The following is a 22360-nucleotide window of genomic DNA, read 5'->3' as shown; positions in this document are numbered from 1 at the left end:
ATTCGGATTTTGAGGCACAGGTCTGCCTTGTTTTTCAATAAGCTGCAAGCTATTTTTACCATGAAAAAAAAAAAGTAAAAGCATGCCTCTGCCAGCAAACACACACTATATAAAATGAGTAGAATGTGGACTCGAGGAAAATCTCCTGTATTAGCATTCTATTCATAACACAGATTTCCCTCACCTAAAAAAAAAAAAAATAAAAAAAATAAAAAAAAAATCAAAGTTTCAAAACCTAAACCCCACCAGAACTCAAGCACTTTAAATATGACCAGGTAAAGTATCTTAAAATGCTCAAAAATTCTTTAACCAAAGTGCCCTGACAACTATTTGGAATTTATTCTTGAAAAATTCTGGGCATCTGACCATCTTCAGTAATGGGGAGAAAAAAACCCCAAAAAACTATGTATTCCTAATTTGAGACAGCCATCACAGTAAAGAGGAACTATCTCATTTTTAATGTAGTGTACCGACATTAAGAGCCTATTAATCTCTAGAACATCTCAGGAAAACATTTTTTTCTTTACAGAAAACATCCTAAAAATGTCTGGATACAGGTATTAAAATCTTCATCCACTTTGACAAATAAGCTTCAGAGCACATATATAAAAGGCCAAAGACAGAGAAATGAACACATGATCTCAAAAGACTTGCTTTTTACAGCTCACCATTCATGGACTGGAAGGCAGGGAGAAAATTTCCACAGCCAGGAAACTCTCCACAGTTTTGGGGTGTTCCTAATGGAACCAAAGTTTTAGATCCAGAGTAATTTATTTTTTAAAGAGGACAGAAAAGCCTTTTATAAATGTTCAACAGATTCTAAAAGTAAAGAAAATAAAACTATGGTTGTGATTAAGGTAAAAAATAAACATCATTTTCTTTATCAACTGACTTCAGAAATAATAAAACAAATACCTGAAGAGTAGGGTAGGCAAACGGTCATATGTGCAAAACTTAAAAAACCCCAGATGTTCACATACCATACATAATTACATGGAGGACGTATTCCAGAAATTTATCACAGTAAGTTTTAAGGATAAAATTATGCAGATGTATAAAAAATAAATAAATAAAAAAATAAAATAATCTGAACCCCTTACATGTAAACCATTAGAAGAAAAAACACCATCGATATCCTCTTTCAGATGCTATTTCCAAAATAATCAGATAATGGCCAAAAAGCTTCGTACAAGTCAGAAACCAACAAAAGAGAAAGTCTTCAACTCAAGGATCCAAACTGAGTCCTGGTCAACAGTAATGAAAGCGTATTATCACCTTAGAGTTGTCTGGCAGGTACTGTGAAACAGAAGGGCAGACACGGCTCGCTTCTAGCAGGCAGATGTCCAGAGAACAAGATCAGCTACATCATCCTGTTACCAAACAGTAGCCCTGAACAGGCATGGACAGATCTACAAGATTACTCCCAGCAGTAATTTACCTAACACGATATTACAGCATACTCTGGTAAAAGAGAGTTCACTGTTCACCTGTAACAAGCTCTACATCCAAGGCACTTGAAACTTCAGTGGAACAGAGAAGTTTACAAAAATGGACTGTTTTCCATAATCACTGGAACTTTATCTAGTCAGTCATAGTTCCAAAATATTGTGAAAAGAATTACGACTGTTTAAAATACATATATATATATATATATATCTGCATCATCTAAACCATCTGGTGAATTGCCTTTTATCGGGTCATAGAAAAACATCCTATGACCGGGCTTAGCATAAAAACAGGTTTATACCTAAGCTCAACAAAATGTTCAAGTTTTTTTTAGATGGCTTTCTGGGAAAACTTAAGACTTTTTTTCTAAGCACATGACACACTCCTAGAAGAGAAAAAGTTAGCATATCAGAATTTGTACCAAGATGCCCACAAGTTGTTTCTGAAAATTTATTAAAAATTAAGGTAGCTGATGATTCCCTAGGATGCCCCTGAATCCCTGAGATCAGATTCAGTATAAATAATTAGGAGGTTCTGACTGACATTCGCAGCGAAGGATAGGAAACACTACTGTGCTTTTTTCTCTTCTTTTTAATAAAAAAAATAAAAAATACAACACTAAAACACAACACAACTGATCATGGTTCAGCAAATCTTCCACAGATCATTACCTGCAAACATTTCTCAGCTCCAACTTTCCAGACTGTAAAGTCAGAATAATGTTTACCAACAGAAGCACTGAGGCTACAGCTGTAAGAAATCTTGTAGATGGTAAGTTGGCTGAAATTCTGGATGATTAAATGACATTGTACAAAACATTCAGATACTCCTTCCTACATATTTGTGTTTGGACACCTGGTTGTCGTGTAAAAGGACTTCTTGCCTGAAAGCTGTATGCCATGTTTAACTGAAGAAATTTGTAACGCTTCTCCAAAACTTCATATAAGCACATATAGAAAACTACTAAAAAAAAAAAAAAAAGACAACCAGGAATTCACAAATCAGCTTATTTTCCAATAAGAAAAAAATTCCTGGAACTGGAACTACAGTATCTTGATAGTCTCATCAATCAATCAGAATCCAAAAGTCAGCCTCGTCATTAATATTTTACTCCAAAAATAGGCTAAAGGTAAAGATTTTCTTTTTAAAGCAAAAACTAAAGGGTTTATTTCACAATTTCTTGGAAAAAAAACAAAACGTAGCTATACCCTATTAAAAAACACAAAACCAAAAAAATCCCAACCTACGACTTTAATATTACTTAAGCATGCAGGGTTTACCAGTTAATTATTTCCCTGGACATCATCATCTTCCTGAATAGAAGGCACTTAACTAACACACTTCAAGAACAGTAACCATGCTCCACACTGCAGATCAATTCAAAGGGACTTAGCTGAAACTACCCATTCATTAAGATCAAAGAAAATGCTTCTTAAATTCAGTGCATTACATGGTGTTACAAGAAATCAAGAAGTAGTTCAGCTGAATCAGTACACAAGACTCTCAAAGTGCAGAGAACTATTAAATACAAACAACATGAAAGGAAGGATCAGGCCAAGCCCTAAAATCTCTCGTTCTGTGTGCACACCCCGCTTCACTATGGCAAAAGGCTTAAGAAATCTGTTACTTCTTCAACTCCTATATAAGTTTGTTGTAGCTACTTTTGATTAATACAGGTAACTAGAGAGTGGCTTCTTTCTGAGGTCCTGACTATAAACAAGTATATTAAAATACTGGACCATGTGTGCATTAAGCTGCAGTCTCCAAGGGTTGAGAACTGTGTGAAATCAAAAAGTTTTCAAAATAGTTCTTCCTCCTGATGACATGAGATTTACTCCCAAAGTTCCCCTAAAGCCAACACAAATTTATGGCTAACCTGTCCAGATGTAAAATAAAGCTGATCCAAAAACAATTGACCATTTTTAATTAAAAAGCTTTTGCCTTCCTTTTCAGGAAAATCACTTTTCAAAACCTCTGTGAAACATGGAGATTTAGTCGAAAGTATGTCTTTTGCCGTACAGACAACACAGAAGCATCAAAAATCAAACTGCAATTAAGAAGTAGGCTACAATGAATGATCACAGTATTCCTAAAAGAAGAATTCACTGACGCATTGTAAAATGAAGAAACTGGAAGCTCACACATATAAGTGTATTTAGGGAAAGACTGTATTTGATTACTCAGAGGAATCTCGAGACATGTGAGAAATTAGACCATCATTCAAAGGACAGCATTTTTAACCATCTGTTCTGCAAGCTGGTACTACTAACATTTTTCTAAAAAAATAATTCTGCAATTTAACTGGCCCAACTGAACAGCTACATTAAACACAGAAGTGGAATTCAAATGCCCGTGCAGAGTCTTGAGCACATGGTGCCTATTTATCACAAATCTCAGTACCTCCACAACCACCAGAGCACCGCTAGGTTTTCCCTTGAATAAACTATGAGCTGGCAGAAAAGCAAAGATAAGACAACTCAAACCAACACAAGGTAGTGTATGCCTTTTTTTTTTTAATATCATCACTCAGTACACTGCATACAGTTGGAAATACGTATATGAATATACACGTTCTTTAACTGAATTTTGACAGAGTATCTATTGCATTTCCAGTCTTAACATGCATTTCCATTTTTTTTTTTAATTATATAAAGGAGAGGTCAATTATGCTTTCTCTAGCTTATAACCTGATGACTATCAATAATTTGTGTTAATCAACAATTATAGTGTTAGAGACTATTTAGATCCTATTAAAATTGATCTATGATCCAACAGCCGTGACTGCCATTAAATCAAATTTTCTTAGGCTTTGTGGTTAGCTTCTTCTGAAGTTTGGGGGTTGGTGATTTTTACCTATGTGCCATATCTTTCATACTGTGAATCTTAGTCTTCTCCAAAAGATGTAATATGGAGGAAGCAGAAGACACACAAGTGTTTAAACAGTAATTTCCAAACATGCAATGCTTTCTCCATCTAATAATTACTCCTACATTGCCACCAAAAAAAAAAGAAAAAAAAAAAGAAAAACAATGGCAGTTTACTTTTTATTCTAAAATTCCCTTTCAAGCATGCATGGAATTGCCGTTCAAGTCAAGTAACTTTGGACTGTATTCTCCTTTGAGAAGAGTGTCACAAATTTTTTATGCTATAGGATTAGATAATCATGCAGTACTTGAGCAGCCTTCCCAAACCTAGATAAGCAACTCTTTCTAATAATGTGTTGTGTATTAAGGTTTTTAAAACTCTTATTTTTAGCTGTTTAAACTGTAATCCAAGATTAAATAATGCATAATATTTCAAAATTGATTTATCAGCTTTCGTACCAGACTCTGCCTTTTGCCATAACGAATCCTAACCACTGTGTGTGTGAAAGAGCTTCAGCCTAAGTATAATACAAATCAAAACAGTTTCAAAAAGATTCTCCATACATATTTCATCTTGAAAATAACTCTTTCAGAAAGCTATGAAAGATAGCCTTTGATTCTCTGTTGCTGGTTCAAGGGTGTTGATATCACTGTACTTTATTTTTGTCTCATTGCCAATTAAATATACTGAAACAGAAAAGTCTTTGAAAACAAAAATAATAATAATAAAAAAAACTAGTCCCTTCAGTTTTTGATATTTACTAATTCAGTTGTTGATGGTTATCAGCTCCTTCAGCCAAAAGAGCTAACAGCCCAGCAAAGAATCACCTTCATCCTGCAAACCACAGAGAGACCACCAAGCTCATCACTGGATGCAAGAGCCTTTCCTGCTCTAACAAACACCCATAAAAAGATGGGCAGAGAAATAGACTGAGAAATACTCCAGCTTGTTTGATCATGCAACATATATCTAGAGCAAGCCTCGCTAGGAGGCTAGCTGTATAAAATGGCTGACTCAAACGACTCAACAGGCCATTAAAAGTGACAGATCATGTCTCGCCATGCTTTTAGCACACCCTAATTGCACTAAGTCCAAATTAATCTTCCTATCTGGAACAGAATGAAGAAATGATCAAGACCCTTGTAGCATGGCAGAACAAAGCCTACACCTCCATTCCCTTGCCATTAATGACTAGTTCAGAACTGAGAGATTTATCTCCATGAAATAGGGCTAGGATTGGTAGCAAAGCAAAAATGGAACACCAAACTCTTTGCTCCTCTCCATAAGCAGACAAGAATCTTGTTCATCTAATTTAAATATTACGACCTCCTCCTCTTCAACCTGGCAATTTCAACCTTAACCCATTCAGGCCCCTTAAAAAATTCCCCAGTCACACTATCACACGAACGCTGGTGCCAAAGCCACTTTCCAAGTCCCCCTAGCAGGTGCTCTATGGTTTTTGTTATTACCTCAACATGCCTTTTCTCACTCCACCCTTCCCCACTTACACTCTACGCTTCTACACCCCACCAAGATCCTCCTCAGAGGTGCTCTGCTCTCAGGATCCTCCCCACATCAAGCGGATGTTATACCCAGTTCTCTCTCACACACACCTCTGAGGTACCGCACTGCCTACACGCTCCTGACACATCAGTCTGCTCCTAGATCCAGTCCCCTCATGCACCAACTTTGCTCCCTGCCAGCAATGGCAACACTCACCACTGACTTCCCCAAACCTTTAATGAGTGTTCCCAAGCTGCTGCTGGTACCCCAAACTCAGTCCCCATATCAGTTCTACTGCTTGTAGCCCTCTCACTTCTTTACGGCCCCTTCAGTGCTGCTACTTGACTGGAAGACTAACTCTGACACCTATTTAATTGACTTCTGTTGGCTTTTACACATCCATTTCACATCTGAAAAGTGAATCCTTTCTTTTAAACTTACGTTGAAGCCTGTTTAGAGATATGTTGGTTTACTCTGGGGGTATTTTAAAAATCAGTAGTCAGGACTGCCATCCACAAAGAGGCTTTACTCAGAGAAGGTTTTAAACTGACTCATCACTTTTGCCTAAGCCAATTCCTTATCCTATTAAACTTAATTGACATAAGCCACTTAAATATCCATCTGCCTCGAAGGTTAAATCAGCTTAGGGAACTAAACCGGTTGAAAACTACCCTCCCCAAAAAGAGACAAATGAAACACTGCACAAAGTTTTTTTGCTAGTTCATCTTACCATCAGGTCGGATAAGCACCAGTACCAGTGCAAGAGAGGGGTGAAACCATGTGGCTGGCAGGGAGAACACCGATACTTTTGGCAGCAGGTCACCAGTAGCTCAAGGATGCTGCACTGCAAAACCTCACTGTGCGTGCACACTGCCCTGCCACGGCAGGCATGGAGGTGGGAAAAGTAGAACCATAGAATAGTTAGGGTTGGAAGGGACCTTCAAAAGCCAGCTAGTCCAACCCCCCTGCAATGAGCAGGGACATCTTCAACTAGATCAGGTTGCTCAGAGCCCCGTCCAGCCTGGCCTGGAATGTCTCCAGGGATGGGGCATCCACCACCTCTCTGGGCAACCTGGGCCAGTGTTTCACCACTCTCATTGTAAAAAATTCTTCCTCATGTCTGGCCTGAATCTCCTCTCTTTTAGTTTAAAACCATTATCCCTTGTCCTATCGCAACAGGCCCTGCTAAAAAGTCTGTCCCCACCTTTCTAAGCCCCTTTTAAGTACCGAAAGGTCGCAATAAAGTCTCCCTGGAGCCTTCTGTTCTCCAGGCTGAACAATCCCAATTCTCTCAGTCTGTCAAGTACCTAGGGCGTGTCTTCTTTAGCTAGCTTATTTCAACCAGAAACCAGTTGAAGATTAGTTAAAAGCTGCAATACTGGCTGGAGTTGCTGGTGAATGTGAACTGTCGCATCTGCAGCTGATAAGACATGCAGGAAGTTCTATTTTTAACTGTAGGCAGAAAAAGCATTAATTTTACTTTGTTTCACCAAAATATCAACTAAATACTTCTGTTTGGCCTCACATACAACAAAGCTCTACCTTTTGGTAAACAACACAAAATTATAAACCAACATTACATTTAACAGGCACCTCTGGGAAGCTTGTTAACAGGACTTTGCTATAGATAAGTTTCTATTTTTTTCTTCTTTATTGCCTACAAGTCATTTTTTGCATGGTGATGCCACTGTCAAACTAAACTTATCACTAGAATGCAAGCCTAAAAAGGATTCTTTTCTCCACACAATAGAACTTAAAACCCAGCCTTAGCCTTTTGACATTTCAAATCTTGCATTCTCACACACGCAGATTATAGATCCTAAAAATCAGACACTCCAACCACCTTTAGAAGATATGTTAATGCAAATGTCCAATATTCTTTTAACAAAGCTTGACGCTGTTAATGACAATAAACACAACCATTAGGCCTAATACTGACTCAGATATACATTGATTTATACATACAATGAATAGGAAAGTACCCTCTCCAACAGTTTTGAACACTGACAACACCCAACAGATTGCAGTTTCTCAGTTTATAAGATCCAACTCATATATGAGGCAGCCAATACCATTTCACAGAACCCTTCAAGAAAAAGCCCTCATAACATCTGCCATTGCATTTCTGTAACCTGCTGAAGTCACAAGTGCTAATTTAGTCCTTTCTAACATGCACACAAATACAATAAAGCAGGTGTCTGCATTCCTTATCTAATTGCTGAAAATACTTCCAAGATAAAAACTAAACACACACAAAAAAAACCCACTAACAATATGTTAAGAAGCTTAACAGAGGTTTTGTTGATGATGTTACTGTGGCTCAATACTTGTTTTGATGCTTTACAACACATGCATTAGGTCTTGCAGTTTTATGCTACCTAAGCTAGATTTTCAAAGTATATGTATTTTAACCAGTAAAAAGCAATTACATAAGCCATAATTCACTGTCATTGTACTATAAGGAAAACCTCCCACCTCTACTTTCTGAGACACTGGAAAAATACTAAAAACATTTATAATCCTCAATGACTGGAGATGTAGCACTCATTTTTAACAATGTTGAATTACAAGAAAATGTGAATGCTCACTTCCTACAGGCACTGCTCTTTCCCAGGCAACATAAATCTGTCGAGAAACTAAAAGCTACTTTTTAAAAAACACTTACATCAGAGAGCTGAGATCAAGGGAAAAAAAAAAATCAATAATTTAAAATTTTTTACCATGAATGAGATGATTAACATTTACTTGTTATCACAATCTATCAATCAAAAGACTCAGCTCGCAAAATACACCTAATACCAAGTAACATTAATTCCAGGAGGTTTGTGCCTACATTCATTTTTAATCATAAACACTTTAATGGAATTCGGTCACAATATAAAGTTAAATCTCTCTCTGTTTGAAGACTTACCAGTCAGGATGAGAGAGAGAAAAAAAAAAAAAAAAGAAAAAGAACGTACCTTCCTTCTGAAAGGCAGAGAAGTAGATTTATCATGGCACATACAGATATGTGAAACTTTGAAAACAAATGTCATCTACAGCATGCCTTTATAAATGTTACTGAACTATTCTGAACAAGAACTAAAGTACAAATCTGTGCGATTGCTCAGGGAGGCTTAGGACACCACAGCCCTTTCTCAGCCCCATGTGCTGCAGCATGTATTCCCAGTCACATGCCAGGACAGCAGTCACACAGCTGCACAGCTTTCCCATCCACATTGTGGCTGCATCCAAGCTTGACATTCACACAGAAAATGCAAAACATCTGGATCTCAAGTCCCACTTTATATGCAATGTTTTCAATATAAATTCTATCAAGTCCACTGTATTTACTGCTCACTTGAGGTGATCAAATGATGCAACTGCAAGGACCCAGATGCCTCAAGTGATGGGATAAACTGGATTTCTTCCTTGTTCTGTTAAGAGAAACAACCAGATAGAGAAGTTCTCCACTTCCTAATGAAAGGATGGCTGCTCTGCCAATTCTTAGCAGATATATTCAGCCATATATTATGCTGCATCAAGCAATGGAGCCAGTAAAAATAGATGGTCATATACAATTGGACTTAAAGCAATAGCTGACTTAAATCAGGAAAATAAAAATTAGATAATTTATTTGGAGAGCCAAAGGAGTGGAAAAACTTCTCCAACATTTAATATCACTCACATTAAAAACATATTTCTAGTTTCAACTTCTGACTATCAGATATTAGAAATCTACTAAACAAAAGAGCTCTAAAGTCTCTGGTATCATTTCTATATGAGCAGTACTCAAACCACTTAAACACCTCCTCGACTGAATAAATTCAGCTCTTTTGCTCTCGTGAGTGAGCATATATTCTAGATCTATACTCATTGATTTTTTTTTTTCCTTTATAACCATGTCCATCTCTTGCGAGCTTGGCACTGACAGCCTGGGAAGCCAATTTAAAAAAATCACAACCAAACAGTACTCCAGTAGTTCTGCTCCTCTTTAAACATTTTCAAAGCATCACTTCCAAAAATATATTTCTGTACCCTATAGGTTACATTTTATGTTTTACATTAATAGTCTGCATCACAGTTAACTGAAGTATGTGATTTAAATCTGTCCAGTTGTCATAATGTTTTCAGAGGGAATATTAAAAAAAGATCAGCAATCACTTTGTTTTCTTCCCATTCCACAAATAGAATTAGTTCAAAACAAAATTGTGTGTTAACACAGTTGATAATCTAAATACAACAAAAAGGTAGCAGACGTGAAAAGTCGAAAAACACATAGGAACTTGAAGCAAACTTTCAAAAATTACACTGGTGCTAACTATTCTGTTGCCTTCATCTTTCTGATGCTTTGGAATAGAAGCATTTTGAATTCTAATACCGAATGACACTGTGACTCTCAGGGCAGGGGTTTATGCCAGGCCCAGAAAAATGCTACTTGTGAAAAAACTTAATTTCAATGCTGCTTCTGACTGTCTTCTGGACATATTCCAATACTATAGGAGATATTCTCTTATCGTGGCAAAGAGGACTACTACCTTTCTAACCATTTCATGCACTGGTCTGCCAAAAGATCTTTTCCCTCACTAGAGAGAGGAACCTATTTCAATTTCAGCAAAAAACTTTAGAAGTAATTCTCATCTACTTCACTTCACAGCCCTCTGATCTGGCCTCACAGTTGCTCCTCTCCATGTATGAAATAAGGCAAGAAAATACACGAAAAAGTCATTTGTCACTAAAAATGTTCTCTTAATACAAAACAAGAACTAGTTAAGCAACTTAAGTCTGGAATCTTCTAGCTTTGAATATCTGACGTGAATATTCTTTTGATTTAAGCTTCTTACTTGCAGTCTCCTATTCCTTTATAAAACCTAAGGGGGGAAAGAAAAATCACATTGCGCAGTATCACACCAGCACGTGGGTTTGAACACCTCACTTGGCCACTTACTGTAACAAAGGAAACAATAGTAGTAATAGACTGTCTTTGTCCTGCCTCACAGACAGAACAGAAAAACTGTAATTACAGACATTTGCTAAAAGCAAATAAATTATGAGAACCAGGAGTCCTGAAATAGTTCAGCAAAAAAAAACCTCACCGCTTCTGGACTTTTCTGCCCATTATTCGCTTAAGCATTTCTACTCTGCACCTCTAATAACTGATACTTGCTCAGTGACTTTCTCAGACTGACTCCTTGTTCCAAGCCCATTAGCTATTAGAAAGAAGCAGGAAAGGCTAAAATTCTGATTTTTCATCAGTCTCCTTGCCCAGCACATCTTAAACTTCCTGCCCCCCATCCTCATATCCACACACCATTCTTATATTTCACCTTCCAACTACCTTCTCTTCTTCACATAGACTGTCCATGCTGCCTTGCATGCATGTTTTCTGACTCTGAAGATTGCTCATCCAAACTCAGTGCTCCTTCTTTTGCCTCAGGGTTCCCCATACAGCCAAGAAAAGAGCTGACACCCGCACACCCTGAACCCTCACCAGACTGGTTCCTTCTTACCTGTTTTTCCCTGACCTACTGGTTTTCAGTCCAGTTCCCCTACTTTTTTCTTCCCAGGCTTCATGTGCCATCCTCATCCCTGCCCCCAAACTCTGATTGCTTTGCTTTCTACAACCTACTAAAATGTGCTCCCCTCTGCCAATTGCCAATACCAACCCCACTTGTTCCCATTATTTCTTGTTCCAACACACCTTCTGTACAAGGCCAAGGTTTTTCTCCTATGCTCAAATTAAGCAGCTTTTAGGTCTCAGAAATAAGATGCTGATGAGGACACAGGACAGGAAAACTCCCCAACTACAATTAATGTACCAGTAGTCCGGCTTGCAGGGAAGTTTTTACAAATACAGCTAGTAAAATCTAAGTCTTTACCCAGCCCATACTGATTTTTCAAAACCTCCCACATTGACCCAAATGGATGATTTCTCCATGCAAAACCACTGCTACACCTCAAAAGTTTAAAATCCTCTCACTCCAAAACAAGATGATTTAAAACTTCAAACAAGACAACTCACATTAAGAAGCCGAAGGAAGCATTCCCTGTCCTTTAGAGTTGTTCAAAAAAACAACCCCCTATTTTAGCTGAAGCTTCCACATACAACAACTCTAACAAAACCCACCAGCTTGGAAAGCTTTTGCCAAACTGAAACAGTTTGGGGGAAAGCTCTGATCAATTGAAAACACAGTATTGTAACAAATAGCAACAGCAGTAAGATCCTTGGTGCCATGAGGATCTTCAATGTCAACCACAGTCAGACTTTTATAAGATCATTTACAATCCCCAGTTATTGACCAGAATCTCAATATAGCAGGTACTGTGCAAATACAAGATAAAAAGGCAGTTCACTGCCTTGAAGAACTTACAGTCTATTAAGATAAAAGACGGCTGCTACGGCAAGATGAAAATGTGCGCTGAATGGCTCCATTCTGAGATCTACAGGATCTGCTAGACAACCATCCGCAATCTATTCATCACACACAATTCACACAGATCAACATGGTATCTTCCCCAGCCTAACCACTGATTTGACACCAAAGATGCTTCTCAAATCTGCTCATTTTGTCACTCTTCTACTACTCTCCCTTTTTTCTTCATTTTTTCCACTTTTTCTTACCATAGAAATCACAAGGTATCCAATTCTGAATCCTTTTTCCCCTCTAAATCTGTATTATTTTGACTAACCCCCCTTGCCCTCATCACCTTCTCTTTCCCAAACGCCAAAATCCTTTACAGAACACATTTCTCCTTTCTCAACTTCTCCAATTAATACTCCCTTCTCTTCTTGGCTTCAATGGGAAAAATGGAGGGAGGGGGAGGTGCAGGAGATGTGTGGGGGGGTGGTTTTGTTTTTTAAAAATCAAATAACTGCTTCAAATTAAATTCATTAACCAAGCTATACAAAAGGCTGAGAAATCTCAAGGGGAATGCTGAAAAGAAAAACAAACTACTACGTGCCTGCTACAGGGAAAGAGGAGCCTGTGGGGATGCTTATGAGACTAGTGCCCACAAGAGAGCTTGGAGGTGCTGATTCTGAAAGCCCTGATCAAGCACAACATGTCCTGAAATCCTGTAGTTTCGTCCAGTTCCTCCTGGATAGAAACAAAACCACTCAAACACAGAAAAGGGGGAGGCTGATCTCTGTCGCTGTATGCCAAACTCAAAATGCTGAGGTACCTGTGGTACAAGTAATACAAGATATTCTGCCCTCCACTTTTTCAACTTCTGTTTGCAAAAATACAGCTTCAGTAGCATTTCCCTCCTGCTCTGACCTTCCTTTCCCAAACTTTGGCAGAACACAACTAACCTGATCCTTTCCTACTTTGCTGCTGCACACGGGAATGTGAATAGCTGCAATGAGAAACAAAAGTCTGGCCATCTTCTGCTATGCAGAAGAACACGGACATCTCACTAAAGTAACAACAGTTATTTCTCAATCAGAGGTTAACTCTGCAGTCATAAAACCAGCTCCTGCTACTTGAATTCTGTAGAAACTACTGATACATGCTCATGAAAACATCACATCTTTTCTATCTGCCCCAATGTGAGCGTCTCAGTCTCTGCTCTACAGCCTGTTCTTACCCAATGCGAAAAATAAATCTAAGTTTAAATATTGGTGTGAAACATTTAGACAAATTTTCAAGCATGGTATGGCATTTCCATTCTTTCTTCAAAACATGAAATAATAATTTTAGTAAAATTATTTGAGTTGTAACCAAATTTAAACACCGCAGTAAATGGCTACGTCTTTTTCATCATTGTCTGTATGCAAGATACTCCAGAAGGGAAAGCCACATACCCTCTGAAATTTAATGGAAAGGATGACATGCAGAGAAGCCACAGACACATTACGTTATTGGTTACATTTAAACCAGCATATTACATGTAAGCTAACATTAAAATGCATATACATGTTGTAAAAAACGTGCTAAAGGATACTAACAAATATTTGATGCCTCAGCAAAAAAATATGTGCATGCATACGTACGCCTAAATAATGAGACAAAAAGATCCTGATCTTGTAGGTAAATATTTAGGCTCTTTAAACAGTTATGTATCGTTGTGCAAGACTGCAGGAATCGCTCAAATTACTACAGTCTTTAAACCAGACTATGCTTAAATGTTTCTGTGGCCTGCTTAACATTCCAGGCATACTTCTGGCAAGGTAGCTCTGGCTGAGGTTCAAACTGTCCTTGTCCAACTTTCACTTACTATAAAAACATTGTTTAACATAGAAAAGTATACACCGAGACATATGTTTCTTATTTTGCAGACACCTAGAATACTGACACTTGTGTTCGCTAACTCCGCATGGAAATTTTTAGGCGAACGCTTTCAAGCGAGGCTGATTTACCAGGCAGCACCGGCTGCAGATAGTCCACGCTCCCACTAGTTTTAAGCTATGACGCTTAAATATTGCTTATAAAGCCAGTCCACTGAAATATGTAAACCCTGTCTGTATTTATTTACCCTAATTAAAACGAAAAGGCCTAATCCAATCTTACCACGCACCGCCAGGCCTGAGACGTGAAAACGCGATCCTGAAACAACGCAGCAGACGAGTAATTTGTAGCAGACCGCATATTTGTCAAATTAACTGCAGGAATTTACCGGTTTGCTTACCTCCACGCAGCGTTATCTTTTATGAGGAGGTAATCTACCAAATTACTTCAGCATGCCTCCAGCCTGCTGCTGCCAATTAGTTCAGCCCGGCTAATAAATCAGGATGGCCAAGCCAGCCGGTTGCAGCGGGGCTGGAACAGTATTCGAGGAGCATAAACAGAGGCGCGACGGTCCTGTCCGCCCCATCTTCCCTCCACACTGAGACCACACTCGGTCTGAGCACCCACCACGGCGGGGGGAAGCCTTAATTCCCTGGGTTTTTTTGATCTAATTTAACATTAACACCGGCGGGAAGGGCATCTGCCGCTAGGGTAGGGGCTGCCCCCCAGGTCTCCACACGCGCCGGCCACGGAGGGCCGGTGTGACAAGGCCCCCCCGGCCCGTCTTCCCGCCTCGGGGCGAAGCGAGGCGAGGCGGAGCGGAGCGCCCGCCGGCAGCGGCACCGCCGTCCACACCCTGCCCGCGGCCACGGCCGGAGGAGGGAAAATGTCGCCGACGGGCCCGGCCCGGCCGCCGAGGGGGGCGGAGAGGCCTCCCCGTCCCCTTCTCCTTCTCGGCAGCCGGGAACCGTGCTCGGGCCCTCCTTCCTTCCCCGGGGATCTCCCGCGTCCGCCGGCGGCTCCCGCCCCTTACCTGTCCCGGGGATCGATCCACGAAGTCTGCCGGGTGTTATGGTCGATGTAAAAGACTCGCCCGTCGAAGTCCCTCGCTTCCTCCCAGCCGGCGGGCAGCGGTAGCTCCGAGCTCTCCCGGCCCCGCTGCCCGCCCGCCGGCGGCCCGCCGCCCTGTCCCGCCGCCACTTGCTGCTGCCGACGACGACGACCGCCGCTCAACCACGGCATGGCCGCTCCGCCGCCGGGCCGCCGCCCAGCTCCGGCCGAAACCCGCTCCCCTCCCGCTGCCGCCGCCGGGACAGCTCCCGTCCCGCCCGGGCTGCGGCCGCCCGCCGCCTCCTCCTCTTCCTCCTCCTCCAGCACTAACAGGCGGCCCCGCAGGGAGCGGGACTCGGGCGGCTCCGGCTGCGCCGCGCCGGGCTCATCCTCCCCCGCGCCAGCCCCGCTCCGCGCCGGGACCAGCCCCGCCGCGCTTCCTAACCCCGCCCGGGACCTGCCCCGCGCCGCCGCGGCTCCCAGCCCCCGAGCTCGGCCCGCCGGCCCGAGCGCCCCCGCCCCGCCGCTCAGCAGCGCCCCGCCGTCGCCTCCCCCAGCTCCCGCCCGGCGCCTGCCCCGGCCATCTTCTCTCCCTCCCTCCGCCAGGGCCCGGCCCCCGCCTCCGCCCCGCCCGGCTGTTCCCACGCCGCGGAGGGCTGGGCCGGGCCGGGGGAAGGGACCGGGGCAGGAGGAACCCCCCGGCCCAGCTCGGCCTGTGGGGGTGGAGGGAAGCGGCGGGGCCCGGCCGGCCGGCCGCACCCCGCGCCGCGGAAGCCGGGCCCAAACCCAGACACGTCGGCTGCACAGAGTGCGGCAGCCGCCCGGCCTGGGCCCGGGCCGGGGGAAGGTGGCGGAGGCCCCACCGGGGCCCGTCCAGTCCCGCCCCGGGGCCTGTGCTCTGCCACGGCCTGTTGCGGACCGGAGGGCATATTGTGTCCGGTTCTGGGCCCCTCAGTTCAAGAAGGACAGGGAACTGCTGGAGAGAGTCCAGCGCAGGGCAACAAAGATGATGAAGGGAGTGGAGCATCTCCCTTATGAGGAAAGGCTGAGGGAGCTGGGTCTCTTTAGCTTGGAGGAGACTGAGGGGTGATCTCATTAATGTTTATAAATATGTAAAGGGTGAGTGTCGTAAGGATGGAGCCAGGCTCTTCTTGGTGACAACCAATGATGGTACAAACTGGAACACAAGAGGTTCCACTTAAATTTGAGAAGAAACTTCTCAGTGAGGGTGACAGAACACTGGAACAGGCTGCCCAGGGGGGTTGTGGAGTCTCCTTCTCTGGAGACATTCAAAACCTGCCTGGACGCCTTCCTGTGTAACCTCACCTAGGTGTTCCTGCTCCAGCGGGGGAATTAGACTAGATGATGTTTCGAGGTCCCTTCCAATCGCTAACGTCCTGTGATTCTGTGGAGGAAAAGGGGAGCCATGCCTGGCCCTCTCTGGGTCGTGTGTCCCGCGGTGCCGACCTGAAAGGCCTTGGGGGTGCTGGGCAGTCTGGATGTGCGTAGGGGTGTGGGGAAGGGACAGAGGTCTGCTGGAGAACCAGGAACGATGGTGGAAGAGAGGTGTTGAAGATAACGCGAGTTGAAGCGATCATGCTCTGTCGATGCTTGAAAAATGGATGGTGGAAAATTATACACCCAACTCACTTGATAACTCAACCTGGTCCCTTAATCTCATCCTATAGAGGTGAAAGAAGCTGTGTCTGATTTGACCTGAGTCTGCTGGACACTGTGATGCAGAGTTCCAGCCATCACCTAGAATTAAATTCCCCAAAACGTAAAGGTGGTCTGTGGTATTCCATGCGTCCCCAGGACACTGACTTCAGCTAAACCTTTGAAAATCTGTAAATAAAGAGTTAAGGTAATGCAGGCTAAGCTTCTGAAAACTAGGAAAGAAGTTAACAATATATTCTCAAACAACCCTAATTCAGCCCCCTGAAATTGGCAATACCGTGTCAGGGATTATATTGCAATTACAATTATGTTCCAATTGCATCCACGGTTTTAAGGTACAGCTCTATGAATATTAATTGTTGCAGTGTGGTTATAAATGCAGGAAATCAGAGGACTTTTGCTCCTGACTTGTTAGGTGTTTCTGTCTCTCTTTTATTGCCCCCCACTTTCCCCAGACCATTAGTTATCAAAGAACAGAGCACTGCATGAGGAGAGGCAATATAGGTAATAGGACAGATCAGGCATTTTACCTGTGTTTCATAATAGACTGGAGTCTTCTTCCCAGGGCTGTTGTCAGAAGTGAGGCATCATAGGAGACTAGTATGTGGGTTTAGTGGTGAAAGCAAAGCAGTGTATGATGCTCTGAGGGCAATGGCGAAGTAGATTAAAGATGTGTTAAAGGTGTAAAATTTAGCAAATGCAAGGTCGTAGATCTGATCTTCAAAAGCACAACCTTACATTTGGATCAGCTCATCTCAACAGAGGTTTTGCTTCAGCAAACACTGGCTGTTAGACTGTCTTGTGTGGTCCCAGGAGCTCAGCAGTATCTCCAGGAGCAAGGTGCCGCTTGTGTATTACAGATGGTTTTGAGGCATATTTCAAACAGGGCAGAGCTAAGGCATGGTATGAACTCTTTTTTTTCCAGTGGTTGCAGTTTCTATTATTTTAAGTATGTCTCCCAGATCTTCAGAGGTTTGATTTAGCAGAGGTAGACATTCTCAAATGGCCTGGGTCTACATTAACAATGTTTTGGGACATTGGATTTTCTTGTTTGTTTGTTTGGGGGTTTTGTTTGTTTGTTTAAAAACCCCAAAACCAAACAAAACCAAACAAAAAAACCCCAAAAAACACCACACCAAAAAACCAAAACAAACAAAAAACCACCCTGTCCTCTGTGCACCACAGCTCAACTCTCCCTTCATTGCTTTTAATGTCCTTGCAGCAATTACCTTAGCACAACATCTGTACTGCACAGCACCATGCCAAGACACTGGACTAGTTCATAATACCCGGAAGCAGAAGAGCCAAGTTGCTATAATAATGCATCAAGACTAATTAGCCCTGCTGCAGATACATGCTGCGTTGCCCTCCAACATGGGCTGGTTCTTCCTCATTGGTCCCCAGAGTCACAAGAGAGAGTGAAGAAAAGTAAAGAAACCTATGGACAGAGGTTGCAGAAGCAGCGTGGGACTCACCATGGAGGCAGCAAAAAGATTTCAGATGGAGGGGGGGAGCTCAACACAGCAGTGGGCAAGAGGAGAAATGACGGGACTGAATGTGGAACATTTCATTTAGCTCATACCCCTTCGACTAAGTTCTTGTCTTAACTTTGGCAAATTGCTCCAGCTTAGAGCCAGAAAATGACTTGGCTGGACTGTGGTTTCTCAGGCAGAATTATGATGCACATGTTCTATGTAAAACATGAGCTGTATTTCCAGTGTGGCCTGGATCTCAAGGATTCATTATAAATGCAGCTGAGGATGCATACGCTACTATGTAAAGGACAAGTCCAAGATTTTCAGGTGCACTGTAGTTCCTTCTGCAACTGACAGGTTACAGCTCTCTAAATCTTGAACTAACAAGAAAAAAAATAATCCTTGGATTCTCTCTGGTCAAAGTTTGCAGGCTAAACATGAGAACATGTCCTAGACTTCAGATCTAACTTTTAGGCTGGCTGTATCTAGGAAAATTGTTAGCTTCAGTTGAGAGCTGAAGCTTCTTTAACGTTCATGAATAAAGGTGTTGAAAAAGAGTCCAGCCAGCTGTGCAGAGAGCTGCCTGCACTAACCAGTAGGAAATGATAAGGCTAGCAGTTGCCTCACGAGAACAGCAGCTCCTTCTGTCTGCAGCACGCTCATACCAAGATGCCAGGCAGGAACTCCCAATTATTTTTCAGGCCAGAATGGTACCCTTCCTTGGATGTTACCTCATCCTTCTGCCTGTTGCTTGGGAGGAGATGAACAAAGCATTTGGGAGCTAAGGATTATTTTTGAGTAACATGAAAAGGTAAGAAGAGAAGAACCTGAAAAAGTCACTGTTTTTCATGCCAAACCACTAATTTGCAGTGCGTTTTGTGCCATCCTCACCCTCCCAAGTCTGCGTCACTGCTCCCTCCCTTTTATTTTCCCTCCTCTTGAATGTCTGTCATGCTTCAAGAGGGTAAAGGGAAAGAGAGGGATGGAGAACCTGGTGCAACACAGCATATTTCCATTTTGGGTTGCAGAAAGAAACTCCTCTGCCAAACAAAGACAACCTGCATAGTATAGAACAGATAACAATGTGGAAGATTTCAGCTTAAAAGAGATAGAAGTCTGCCACAGGAAATTAAATGCTTGCGGTGCGTATTTTAATCAATCTGCTTGAATGCCAATATATCGTATTTCATATAAAGGTATATCTACATACATTTACATCAGTCCCTTTTCTCACTTATATCTTCTCCATAGGTACATAATACACATCTCAATTCTCATGTATTTCACACGCCTTCATTCCACACCTGTTTTCCTTCAATTTTTTTCCACCCACGAACATTGCTCACATATTCACTCATTCCTCAGGCACACCTATTCCCATTAACTCAAAATTACATAAGCAGCTTGTCTTCATGTACCCTTCCTTGCCATCTTCAGTGTTTATAAACACAGATTCTACGTACACCTCTTCTCTGTTATACGTGCTTTTATACCAAGGACCATAATTGATATCACAACATTTTCCATAGAAGACGTAGATAACATTTCCCACTGTAGGTTATAGATAACAAGTTCCAACTTTCCTGCTTTCCACAGGAAAAGCCATTAATTCTACATAAAAATCTCAACCTCATTTTGGCACTCCACGTCTTTCTCACAATTTCTAGAAAATGGCAGCCAGTCAGAACTGTTAGCTTATTGTGTATAATAACTCTATCTTCAAGTTGCAAGCACTAATTTGCTATTTATTTCCCGTTTCTCAGATCTTTGAGCCTGTGTGGGACCTTTATACTTTCTTCACACCTATACTAGAAATTGTCGCTTCTCTGTGATCATAGATGTCTTCTGGAATGGCAGAGCAAAGGCTCCTTCGTCATCATTCTCCTGATGGCCAGCTATCACACTCATCCTTCAAGCTGGGGCTTGCTACTTCTCCCATATCCAACAGAATAAAATCATAAGAGATTGGGACATATTTTCTCATTAGCTCTCTCCCTTCAGGTCTCTTCTGTTCACCACACATACACATGTATGCAAAAATATAAATGTAAAGATAAATTTGAGATAGAAGTAGAGATAGAGAGATAGAGATAGAGATATAGAGATAGAGATAGAGGTAGAGGTAGAAATAGAGGTAGAGATAGAGGTAGATAGAATTGATAGAGAGGACCTGGAGATATGTACACTCATACACATGTACACACACACACACACACACACAGAAGGTTATCTCGTAAGGCACATCTCTCCAAACCAAATAAATGTGCACAGTGCATATGACAACCTATTAGCTGGCTGAATTGCTTTACTGCTGAGAAATCTGTCTTGGAGGAAGGCTCTCCTTGGGCTGCTGTACAGAAATTTAAGCATCCTCCAGCATAGTGGAAACCGTGCTGGCTGTCCTGCCTTTGCAACCACAAGTTGGTGTGGCGTCAAGTTCTTTCAGAGGGTAGCTGGGCAAAGGAGAGGTCTGACACTTGGGTTTAAGTATGTGGAACAAGGTGGGACATTGTCCATTCCGTAGGGGTAGCAATTGAGATGGTATGGAAGGGGAACTGGACAAGCACTCATCCCTGTGGATTACATAGGGGTTCAGCGATGACATAATAGATGACACAGAGAGATACGGTACATAGTAGGAAGGGTGATCAACAGTCATCCACTTCAGAGGAACTGAAGAGCAGCAAACCCTCAACCCTCACCTGCTGTCAGCAGCCAAGACCAGGTCTTCAGGAATAAAAGGTCTCTTGATGATCATTCTCTGGCTCAGCTAGAGGGAAGGGTGCCAGGAAGCAAAGCAGAAATTTAAAACTGCTGAGGACTTTCAGAATGGGAGGCAGAGCAGGGAGCTGTGTTTGTGTACACATGAAGGAAGCAAGTCTTTCCCTCTACACACCAAGAAGGTCTGATAAGATACTCTTTTCGAGGCAGGGTATTTCCACAAAGAAAATAGACTAAAAATCCCATATCAGTGGGGAAAAAGAAACAAACAAACAACACACACACAAAACAAACATTAAAAAACCCAAACAAACAAAAAACCCCCAGAGAGTAAGTCTGAATCTAACATGAAGTGTAACTGAAAGATTTCAAAACAAGGGCGTTTTATCAGGAGTCTTTTATATGTTTTCTGCAGCAACAAGTCCCTCTGAGAAAAAGAGAAGTAGTCCTACAAGCCTGTTGTAATAACTGCTGTTTTTCCCACTGCTTCTTTTCTTCATAGTAATGCCAATTAAATGGACCATGGAAGGTCTGTAGTTACAGTCTTATGGGTCAGCAGTCTGCATCCAGCCAAGCAAATAAATAATAACGAGCTATTGTTTGATGCTTCACTTCCTTGTAGGGAAATACCATAAAGACTTGCATTGCCATAGTGCATAGTATGCATAGATGACACGTGAGGTAGATCACAAACAGGACAGTACATCTGGGCGCATGAAAAGAATAGCGCCTTATAGTATTTTTAGTTCAAGTGTTAAGGGTGTGGTTAGCCTTTAAACGAATGCAAATCAAGCACTTAGTTACTCGGTGCAAAGAAATGTATACACAACTAATTTTTCTCATATAATTATGCCCATAAAACACTGAAATATGTACATAATGTGCTTTTATAATGCCCATTTGACATTCCATTGCATGCAATAATTCTTTGTTTATGACATTAATTTAATACACAATATATAGGTGGAATTATTGAACAGAAAATTTTAAAGAAACCAAATTATGTAGAAACAGTAAGATATGATACTCGTCTAGGCTTCACAGCTTAATAAGACTATGTTAGCTACAAACAGAAAAGTTACGAAATATACTGAAGTTACATATTAAATAACCGTAGCAACAGATTTAAATATAGATCAATCCTCTGGGTGCTCACGCCTGCTTACATCCAGCTTCCACATCCCTTTCTAATCCTTCATTGCATGACACCTACTCATTTGTCTCTAAAAGGCCTGGGAGAAAGGCAATGTGAATTTCTCTTTATCATTCCTAATATAACATTTCACTCTACTTATTTATCAGCTGTCAGCAGTATTTGCGTAGAACAGTGTAAGTGCTCATACTCAGGAAGTCCCACTGAGCACATTCCCCTGGACAAATCCCATTCTTTATGCTACACCCCAGCTTGCCAACCAT

General features: G+C 41.8%; 1 protein-coding gene across 4 annotated transcripts in view; it reads right to left on the bottom strand.

The window, feature by feature from the left end:
* The window catches only part of WWC3 (WWC family member 3), a 102338-nt gene extending 86827 nt beyond the window's left edge, over nucleotides 1-15511 (bottom strand). For 3 of the 4 annotated variants that reach the window (XM_065643023.1, XM_065643030.1, XM_065643039.1), the window contains exon 1: nucleotides 15055-15326. In XM_065643023.1, the coding sequence (XP_065499095.1) occupies nucleotides 15055-15263 (209 nt within the window). In that variant the 5' untranslated portion in view covers nucleotides 15264-15326. Of the gene's footprint in view, nucleotides 1-15054 lie in introns of all 4 variants that reach the window. The other variant, XM_065643017.1, reaches the window with a different exon arrangement.
* Nucleotides 15512-22360: the final 6849 nt, after the last annotated feature.

The sequence above is a fragment of the Caloenas nicobarica genome, chromosome 1 (genome assembly GCF_036013445.1).
Source record: "Caloenas nicobarica isolate bCalNic1 chromosome 1, bCalNic1.hap1, whole genome shotgun sequence".
Lineage (NCBI taxonomy): Eukaryota > Metazoa > Chordata > Aves > Columbiformes > Columbidae > Caloenas > Caloenas nicobarica.
Note: the sequence above shows the minus strand (reverse complement) of the source record. Positions and strands in the feature narration are given on the sequence as shown.